At 51.4% G+C, this 10964-nt stretch overlaps 1 protein-coding gene across 1 annotated transcript in view; it reads right to left on the bottom strand.

Moving 5' to 3' along the window:
• The window catches only part of MSL1 (MSL complex subunit 1), a gene marked incomplete at its 5' end in the record, with an annotated part of 65932 nt that extends 55555 nt beyond the window's left edge, over positions 1-10377 (bottom strand). The window contains one exon of the mRNA XM_083375948.1: positions 9670-10377. Coding sequence (XP_083232074.1) covers positions 9670-10377 — 708 coding nt within the window. The remainder of the gene's footprint in view (positions 1-9669) is intronic.
• Positions 10378-10964: the final 587 nt, after the last annotated feature.

Consider the following 10964-nt stretch of genomic DNA (forward strand, 5'->3'; position numbering starts at 1 on the left):
TTCTTGTGCAGCAACCAGATTGACTTCTGATCGGCGCTTCTTCGGGGCACGCATGGCTGGAAAGGCGCGTAGGAGTCCCAGGTACCTGTAAGGCAATCGGCCTGCTCCTCCCCCATCGCCCGCCAGCCCCAGGCTCCTGCCCAGCTCATTTGCTTGCGGAAAAGAGGCTGCTTGCTAAGTGAGCCCGGGATCAGCTGAATCGCACTTAGAAATCCCGCTCAGAAACACTGATCCCGGGCTGCTGCCCAGCTCACTTAGCAAGCAGCTTATTTTCCGCAAGTGAGCCAGGCAGGAGCCCCGATCAGCGTTTCTGAGCGTGATTTCTGAGCGCGACTCAGCTGATCCCGGGCTCATTTAAGAAGCAGCGTCTTTTCTGCAAGCAAGTGAGCCAGGCAGGAGCCCGGGATCAGCTGAGTTGCACTTAGAAATCCCGCTCAGAAATGCTGATCCCGGGCTGCTGCCCAGCTCATTTAGCAAGCAGCCTCTTTTCCGCAAGCGAGCCGGGCAGGAGCCCAGGCGACACCGGCGCTTGCGGCTTTTCCGCAGCACAGACCCGAGGGCTGCTTCATTCCCACTCATCCTCTCACAGGACCCGGGCTGCCTGCACTGGTGGGAAACGCAGCACTTCTTTTTCTGCAGCGGTGGAGTGCAGGCGTTGCTTGGGAAAGACTCTGTGAGACGTGCCTTTGCAGCAGGTTTCCCCTTCTGTTATATATCGGAGGTTTGAAAGGCAAGCTGCTCCCAGGGTGTAAAAGTAGAATCCAAATGGTGAGAGTGACGCAGCTCTCTGACTCTCTGTTTCAGGCTAAAACAGTCTCAAAGTTGGGCCCAGAGATTACTTGGCCTGAAGGAAGTGTGACTTGGTGGCGATGCGGGTTTCCTTTGGAGGAGGGAGAAAAGTGTCACTCTTCCTTTGGGCAGGTGCAAATGTAGCTTAAGAACAGTAGCAATACGGCCAGAAATGGGTATCTCTTGACAGTGCTGGGGAGAGCTATGGGAAGAACGATGTACACAGAGAGGATTGGGGAACCTGGCTCAAATGCTGGGCTCCAGTAGGGGAAAAATGACTGGGAGAAGTAGCCAATTCGTAATGTACGTGCCTGAAAACAGGAGATAAACCGGTGACATCCCCACCCTGCCTGTGCCCGTGCGCAGAGGCTGAGGCGCATGCGCTCTCCTCTGCCTTTGTGCGTGCACAGGCAGGGCCGTGATGTCAGTGGTTTTGCTTTGCCCAGCCGCTCTGTGTGGATGAGAAAGCGCCGCTACCTGCCAAAACCAGGCTGGGATCTGGGCGGCGTAGCACAGGAAAATGGGAGGGAGGGAGGGAGGGACAAAGAGAGAGAGAAGGAAAGGAAAGGAAAGGAAGGAAGGGACAATGGGAGAGAGGGAAGGCACCCATCCCAGTCCCACTCCCCTCCACCAGAGACCCACGGATCCCCCCCACAGGCACCCCACAATCTGAGTGATGACCTGGCCATTGATCACATGACCCTGGGACACTGAATGTTATAAGTATGAATCAGTTGCCAAGCATCTGAATGTACTGTAAACCACATGATCCTGGGGATGCTGCAACAGTCATAAGTGTGAAAAATTGTCATAATTCACTTTTCAGTGACATTGTAACTTCGAACAGTCATTAAGCGAATTGTTGTAAGTCAAGGATTACTTGTACTTTATCATTTTTTTTCCTTTTTTTTGGTCAAGTTTTTGACACCTTGCTGGGTGACTGGTGGTACTCGGATACTGCCTTATCCTAAAAGTGGTACAATGGGTGAAAAGGTTGAAAAGCCCTGTTCTATTGCTTGTGCTTCCATAATGTTGAATTCCAATATTGTATGATCACCCCCCCCCAAGGTTCCTGTGGCTTCAACACCTTCTATCATCTCATCTCTCTTAGTGAGAATTAGATCCAATATGGCTAATTCCCTAGTTCCCTTCTCTACTTTCTGTTTGATTTTCCACTTGGTGTAGTTTGTCTCCCAGTTGATGCCAGGGTAATTAAAGTCCCCCATTACTATTGTGATGTGCTTCCTACATACCTTAGTTAGCTGACTAGCAAAAAGTTCATCTATTGCCTCTGTTTGGTTGGGTGGCCTATAGTATACACCTATGGCAATGTCATTTTTCCCCCTCTTTATATTTACCCAAATGCATTCAAGACAGTTTTCATCAGTTGTGCTCTATTTCTGTAGAGATGTAGTTATTTCTTATAGAGAAACTCCACCTCTTTTATTTGGTCTGTTTCCTTTAAATAATTTAAATCCCTCTAGCTGACTGTTCCATTTCTGGGTTTATCCCACCATGTTTCCATAATGGCAACAATATCATATCTGTCCTCATTTACCTGAATTTCTAGTTCACCCTGTTTACTGTTCATACTCTGGGCATTGATGTATAGACATTTGAGTCCTTTATGACTGACCCTGTGTTTACTTTCTATATAACCTGTGTGTGGTGCCTCAGTTCCCCTATTTTCTTACCACCTGTTTGGTTAGTGCACTTTGTGTGGCATTCACTATTAAAAGCTTGATTTTGCTTGATAGCAAGGTTGATATTCTTGTCCACACACACATCTATGTTACATGCACTGCTAACCCTGTAGTTTTTGATTGCCTGGGACAGGGATGTTCTGTATCAATTAACTCACTGTCCCCATTGTTTAGCTTAAATATTCCTCCAGAAAATCTGTGAGTTTATTGCCAAGTAACTTTGATGGATGCAAACCGTCTCTTCTTTACATTGTTTCATTGGACCAGCTACAGACACTGTGACTAATATAACCTTAAGTCCTAATATGTTACAAATGTTCACTTCAGAAATGAGATCTTTATGTTCTCTTACCAGGATCCATTCTTTTGTTTGTCCTCATTTGGGATGTCCTCATTTTGTCTATTTCTTTAACAACTGCAGTATTAATGTCTTTTAGAAGACATACTGGCTTCTAACTAAGATGGCGGATGTGTCGAGTTGAGCTCCGTGAGTTTGGTGTGGTTTGGTGGTCTTGGGGGCGCCCTTGGAGTGCATAATGCCTCCATGTTAGGGCTGGATGATCGGACTGCCTTGTCATCCCTGTTTTTTGGGGCGTCGGTGCCCTCCATATCGGCGAGAGGCAGCTGGAGGTCTGGCCGGGAGATCGTGGCTGTTTTGAAACGCCGCGGCTTGAAACGCCCGATCAGCTGATTTTCGGGCGGAAAGAGCCGCGGCTTGAACCTGCTTGCATCTGTCTGAATTAGATCGAAACGGCCTGATTTTGACCAGAACTGTCTTGTAATGGCTGGAGGAACTGCGGAGGAGGTCTTGCTGGGAGATTGTGGCTGTTTTGAAACGCCGTGGCTCGAAACGCCCGATCAGCTGATTTTCGGGGCGGAAAAAGCTGCGGCTTGAGTTTGCTTGTATTTGTTTGAACTTAACCAGAAACGGCTTGTAATGGCTGGAGGAACTGCGGAGGGAGTGAATGCTCCAGCCTGGAATATTTGGAATGGCTGGAGGAACCGGATAAACTGTAGCTTAAGTGAATGTTGCCAGAGGAGTCACGGCTTGAAATGCCCCAGTTTTGGGGCAGATAGAGCCACGGCTCCGAATGGCTGGATTAACCGGAGAAACCGCAGCATGGGTGAATGCTGCTGGAGGAGCTGGGATATTTCTATCGACTCCTCGCTTGCTCCTATCTGCTACCTGCTGCTATCTACCCCCCGCTGGTTTAAAGCAGCCACTGGAGATCATCGAGGAGAAGATCAGGATGGTTTTGGTCTCCTATGTTGATTAAGATCTGCTGCCTTAAGAGATCTGAGGCAGCTTTCAATCACGGCCTGGAGTTACGGCTTCCAAGTTGGGCTGGGCTTGCCTATCACCCATATGGAGTTGGACTCTTGCATGCTGTTTCTCCTGTCCCCCATAGACTCAGGAGGACCCGGGGTGAAGAGTCGCTGTGAGAGGGCAGCTCAGTTTCTTTTCATCTACAACCTCTCCAGATGTGAGAGATCCGTGAGGGTATGTTCTTTCTCCCTGGATGGGGTCTCCATCTGCCTCCCAGATCAGCCTCGAGGTCGGGGTGAGAGATCGACTGCTGACTGTTTCTGGGGTACCCAGCACAAGTGAGAGTTGGGCTGGACTGGCGGTTTTAGACTCATATACTCCTCCTGATATGACATCATCTTTCAACATCTGACTGCCACTTCCCGAACTCACATGGCCAGTCATGGCACGCTTACGTTACTCTGGCACGGACTTATACGCCCTCAGAGGTACTGCCCCCCTCCTGGGTGCGTCCCGCCTTCTTTTTCACCTTTCCTCTTGATGACGGGCCCAATTGTTGGGACCCTGAGAGATGGTCAGGTATAGATTGGGATCTCCGGTTTATTGTTAGGAAGAGACCCTTGATCTGTTTTTTAGCAAAAATTTTTAAGGGGTTAAGGGGGAGGACCAGGTCCGGGATTGATCGCGTAGGGGGGGAGCAGGGATCGGTTGCCTCCGGAGCTCTGGAGCGGGTCGTGGGATTACCTATTCCCACGACGTTAGGGAATGGCAGCATGTGTACGAACAGAGGGCCGTATCGACATCCGGGAGGGCCCCTCCGCTGCTTACAAGCGGTGAGGCGCTCCGACCCTCTGCTTCTGCCCTGAGGTCCCGGGAGCGACGATGTGCAGCCACCTGAGCTCCGGTTGGTGTACTTGAACGCCAGGTCCGTTGTTAATAAGGCTCCTCTTGTCCGGGATCTGGTCGAGGGTGAGCATGCGGACCTGGCTTGCATCACGGAGACTTGGTTGGGCCCAGAGGGTGGCATTCCTCTGGTTGATATTTGCCCTCCAGGTTTCTGGGTGCTACACCGGCCTCAGGCTCAGGGTAGGGGCGGGGGAGTGGCGGTAGTCATGAGGGAGACCTTGTGTCCGCGGGAGGCCACCGTTCCCCAAATAGTCGGGTGTGAGTCTCTCTTCCTGAGATGTGGTCCTGGGGCGCAGTTGGGCTTGCTGCTGGTGTACCTTTCGCCTAGTCATGTAGCAGCAGCCCTGCCTGAACGTCTCAACATCCTCTCGGGGCTGGTGATTGAGTTCCCCAAACTTATAGTTTTGGGTGACTTCAATCTACCATCCCTGGGAGGATCATCTGAGTTAGCTCGGGAGTTCATGGCTTCCATGACGGCCATGGACCTGACGCAAGTAATTTATGGACCGACTCATGTGGGAGGCCACACCCTTGACTTGGTTTTCTTATCTGGACGGTGGTTAGATGATCTTGGTGGGGGCTCCCCAATTGTTACGCCCCTGTCATGGACCGATCATCATCTCCTGCGGCTGGTCTTCCGTTTTGCCACTCCCCGCCGGGGGTGTGTCGAGCCAATTAGATGGTACCGCCCCAGGCGCTTAATGGACCCTGATAGGTTCCAGGCAGCGCTGGGGTCCCCACCTGCCTCCGTTGCTCACAACTCGGCGGATGCCTTAGTGGAAGCCTGGGAAAGGGCAGCCACGGAGGCACTTGACTGAGTTGTACCCTTGCGGCCCCTGACCTGGTGCAGATCCCAGCAAGCTCTATGGTTTTCCGTGGAGCTTCGGGAGATGACGCGTTGGAGACGGGGCCTAGAGAGCTGTTGGAGTTCCAGCCGATCCGAATCCGACCGATTGCAACTAAGAACCTATATTAGGTCTTATCTTGCAGCGATAAGGCCGGCGAGGTCCAATCACTTCGCTACCCTTATCGCGTCCGCAGATAACCGCCCGGCCGCCCTGTTTAGGGTGACCCGCTCCCTCCTTAATCAGGAGGTGAGGGAGGAACCCTTGCAGGGTCGTGCTGAGGAGTTTAGTCAACATCTGTCGGACAAAATCGCTCGGATTCGGACCGGTCTGGACTCTGACTGGGCAGAGTCCGACAATCAGGACGTGGGCGGTCTTGTCGATATTTTCTGGGAGGAGTTTGATTCTGTGACTCTGGAGGAAGTGGACAGGTTTATGGGGAGATTGAGCTCCACCACATGTTTATTGGACCCGTGCCCCTCCTGGCTGGTTTATGCGGCTCGGGAGGGGACACGAGGCTGGTTCCAGGTGGTTATATCTGCCTCTTTGAGTGAGGGTAGTTTCCCCGCCATCTTGAAAGAGGCGGTGGTGAGACCTCTCCTCAAGAAGCCTGCCTTGGACCCAGCTGTGTTAAATAACTTTCGTCCGGTCTCCAACCTTCACTTTCTTGCGAAGGATGTTGAGAGTGTGGTGGCGCATCAGCTCCCACTGGTCCTGGATGAAGCGGATTATCTAGACCCCTATCAATCCGGTTTCAGGCCTGGGTACAGCACGGAGACGGCATTGGTCGCTCTGGTGAATGATCTCTGGAGGGCCAGGGACAGGGGACATTCCTCTGTCCTAGTCCTATTAGACCTCTCAGCGGCGTTCGATACCATCGACCATGGTATCCTGCTGCGGCGTCTCAGGGGATTGGGAGGCACAGTTTTTCAGTGGTTCTCCTCCTATCTCCTGGGACATTCGCAGTCGGTGTTGGCAGGGGGGCAGAGTTCGACCTCGAGGTCTCTCGCTTGTGGAGTTCCTCAGGGGTCGGTCCTCTCGCCTCTCCTGTTCAACATCTACATGAAACCGCTGGGTGAGATCATTCGTGGTTTTGGAGTTGGGTATCATCAGTACGCTGATGATACCCAACTTTTTATTTCGACCCCAAACCACCCCAGTGATGCCCTCGACGTGATGTCCCGTTGCCTGGAAGCGGTTCGGGTCTGGATGGGGAGGAACAGACTTCAACTCAACCCCGACAAGACTGAGTGGCTGTGCATACCGGCATCCCGGGATATTCAGAATATCCCATCTCTTTCTATGGGGGGTGAGCTATTACCCCCCCGTAGATAGGGCTCGCAACTTGGGAGTCCTCCTAGGCTTACTTTGGAAGATCACATAGTGGCCGTGACTAGGGGGGCCTTCGCCCAGGTTCGCCTGGTGCGCCAGTTGCGGCCCTATCTAGACCGGGATGCCCTGTGTACGGTCACTCATGCGCTTGTGACCTCTCGTTTGGACTACTGCAACGCTCTCTACATGGGACTCCCCTTGAGGACCACTCAGAGGCTCCAACTGGTACAGAATGCAGTTGTGTTGGGAGTCTCCCAATACTCCCATATTACACCTCTGCTCTGTGAGCTGCATTGGCTCCCAGTTATCTTCCGGGTGAGATTCAAGGTACTGGTAATGGTGTTCAAGGCCCTACATGGCATGGGTCCGAAGTACCTTAGGGATCACCTGCTGCCGGCATCAACTTCCCTTCGCCCTGTACGTTCCCACAGAGAGGGCCTCCTCAGGGTGCCACCGATCAGAGAATGTCGATTGGTGGCCCCCAGGGGGAGGTCCTTCTCTGTGGGCGCCCCGGATTTATGGAATCGGTTGCCGATCGAGCTCCGGATGGCGCCCGACCTTCGCTCCTTCCGACGCGATCTGAAGACGCACTTATTCGAACAAGCCAGCCTGGCCTGATGGGGGATGGGTTTGGGATTTTATTGTTGTTTTTTAATATATGTATTTACTGTTTTAGTTTGGGCATTGTATTTAATTCTTTTTTAACTTTTGTATTTTTGTATTTTTATATATTTGCCCTGTTCACCGCCCTGAGTCCTTCGGGAGAAGGGCGGTATATAAATAAAATTATTATTATTCAAAACTCTGCCTGCAAGCTACCCGCCTCCCAATTCTACTTCTCCTTTTCTTATCCTTTGTTCTCCATGCCTTTGTCTGCCTTTCCTGGGAGAGTCCACCCAGAAAGGGGGGAGTTCTTGTTCTCATGTCTTTCAGCCCTGCACAGATGACCCCCCCAACCTTTGGAAGCAGAAGCACACTGACCCAGATGCTGCCTCCATCCATTTGAGCCATGGAATTGAGTTTTGAATCCAGCCATTCACAAAAAAGCCACCATGTAATCTGAGGATTTCTCAAGTCCTACCAGTCCCCCAGATGCCTGTGAAAAACTGAAGAAAGAAGGAGTCCTAGAGCCATGGGTCCCCATGTGAATCCTTAGAAGAAAATTAACACTATGGGGGAGGGTGGAAACTCATTGTAGAGTTTTCTTTCTTGCCCCATTTGTATTGTAATTAAGCAGTTGAATGTATTTATGGAGTGATGGGATTTGGGAATAGTTGGCACAACAAGTACTGAACACCTTGGACTTCTATCTGGTGGGAGGGAAAATTTATCCAGAATGTATTGCCCGTTTTGTATTAGTAGCTGCGCATACACATGCACACGCACCATTAGAATCACATTGAGTCTATCCCTCCACCTACCTTCAGTAAAGTCCCCAGACTGATTTTTGCTCTATTGCACTAAAACTTTGTAGGAACAACCTCCAGCAAAATTCCAAGGGGGAGGGAACCAGCCCCCGTCTGGTGATTTGCAATTCATATGCCCTAACTGAGAAGGTAGCAGGAAAGAGATCTCCTCAGCCCTGAATATCTTGCACTGGTAGATTCACTATGCGCAATTTAAGGGAAAAAAATTAATAGCCTGACTTACATACTGGCTATCCTCAATTGGACATTGCAAACCTGGGTGCACTGAACTAAGAGCTAGGGCAGGAGGCAACCCTTGAAGATGGGCAGCCAGTGGTTATGTACCATGGCTGTGAAGAACTTTAGGAGGAATATGCAAACCTGACTGGAAGCTAAAGGTGACATCCAACATTTGAAAATGATTCCACCTAACAAAATTTTTGCCCTGACTTTTAGTACTTTATGGGTTGGAAGCTCTCCTTTTGGGAGCCGCTGCAGGGATCCTTTTTCCCCTGCTGCCTCCATTAGTGTTTTTCTCCTTCTTGCATTAACAGTTTAAAGCTTGTTTACCAAATATCCCTGATCAGACCAATTTTAATCTTGTGCCAATAAGTGTGTCACCCACACTATTCTGGCACAAAGAGGGGATTGTGGGAAGTCAGCTCCCCAGAGAAGGAAATATTAAAAGGGCAGAAAAATATATTTCCTAAAAAGATATTGAAGAACCAGGAAAACATGCCCAGATTTCTTAATAGTCCCAGGTCTCCTTCCCCCTAGCAGAAAAACCAGTTCTATAGATATGCAAATGTAAACCATCAGGAAGGTTGGAGCTAGAACATTAAGAAGACAAATACACCTAAAATCTACATACCCCAGCTCCAGGGAAGCAGGACATGACCTTTGGACATAATAGGATTAACCCATCACCATCAGAATGCCAGAAGGGCACACTCAGACTCAGGTCAAAAGTTCATGACACAGGAAATAGCCTCAAACAGGAACAGGAAGCAACTCCAAACAAAAGGATCCATAGAGTATAAAAAACTATTCCCTACATGTGGTCAGTCCTTCTTTTCTGCCAGCCATCTTCCTGTCTGGTTCTCCTCTTCAATAAACTACAACCTTCTTCCCAAAGCAGTTGCCATGTTTATTCCCAGCTTGGATGAACCATAATGAAGACTTTTGTTCCAACAACCCTTTATGTATTATCAGTGCCAATTCACCCTATCGCATCTTTTTACACATCCACTCTAAGCATGTGCATGCCTTCATTAGACGCCATGCTTTACATCAACTCCTCCCACTGTTAACACCAGGATCCCGAAGTTAACCCTTCGAAAATCAGCGCACATCCCCAATATTTAATTAACCAACTTGAACGTTAACCCCTTCTAACCCATATTTCCCAACACCCAACTCACTGTGTCCCTCTCGGCTTTGAGTTCTTCGATCTCCTTTTCCTTGCCCTGCAACTGTTGCTGCTGCTGCTCGATAAGGTCCAACTGGAGCAGCAGGATCTGCTTGAGGCAGGCCGCCTGGCTGGAGTTGCCCCCACCGGCCCCCATGGGGCTCTTCCGAAGGCTGCTCCCGCCGCCACTCCCGGTGTTGTTGCTACTACTAGCACTTTTCCACTTGCCGCTGGCTTCCGATGAAACCGGAGAACCCACCGCTGCCACTGCTGGGGGTGGAGGAGGCTGCCCGGGTTCCACCGTACCGGAAATCGGCGACGGTAGCGGCGGCAGCGAGACAGACGCTGAAGCGCCTCCAGGCCCGGTGTGGGAGTCCGCGGTATGTCCGGGTAGCACTGCCTGGTAATTAGAGGGGCGGGAGCTACCGGCGGCATCGCCCACCCCCGCTTGCCGAGTACTGCCTTTCGGGGACGGCGAGGGCACTAGGCCACCCCAACAGCAGCTACTGCCGCCACCTTCCTGTATTCCGGGAGCCGCGGCTACCGGAACGATAGACCGGGCCTTGGGGCCTGTTGCCGCTGCAGCCACGGGAATCTGGTTGTGCCGGAGAGGCGGAGGCTGGTGAAGATGCGGTGGCAGCTCCTCCTCTTCCTTCGGGCTAGGCTCCAGTAAGCCCGTCCCCGTCGTTGTCGCAGTTGCTTTATAGACGGTCGATCTCATGGCGATGCAGCACCTTCAGGCTCCTCCGCCTCCCCCTCTCCGCTGCCGGTCCAAATTTCCCACCTGGACGCTTTGGGGGACGCCGCCACCCGCCCCACCAAGACCCATTGCCTCCCTTTCTTCCTACGCCACCTTCTCCCGGCCGGTCCTCCCGACTCCCCAACCTTCACTGTTCCCTGTCGCTAGTACAAGAACCATCTCTTTTTTTCCAGATTACAGGAGTGCCAGCCCTGCTCGTGTAGGAAAAGCGAAGCGGAGGCCCTGCTGGCTCCAGAATGAAGGAGCCGGTTAGATCAGTCTTAAGATTCTTCTGCAAGGAATCGGGGAGGGGCGCGTTTGCTTCACCCTTTCACACACACCCGGTTCTCTTGGAAGGAGGCACGTGAACGGTGGCTTTTGGTTTCTTTCCTTCTAACGGACACAGCGGTGCCCAGTGGGTATGTGGGGGACGGGGACAAATCGGGGAAGGGCATTACGTCTTTCCTCGCCCTTCCAGCAAGACTTAAGAGAGGAAGTGTGTGGGGTGACCAGCCCAGCTTCCAATCGATCTGTCCAAATGAACAGCAAGCAAACACTCCTACCTAGCG

This window comes from Vipera ursinii, assembly GCF_947247035.1.
Source record: "Vipera ursinii genome assembly, chromosome: W".
In the NCBI taxonomy this organism is placed as follows: Eukaryota; Metazoa; Chordata; class Lepidosauria; order Squamata; family Viperidae; genus Vipera; species Vipera ursinii.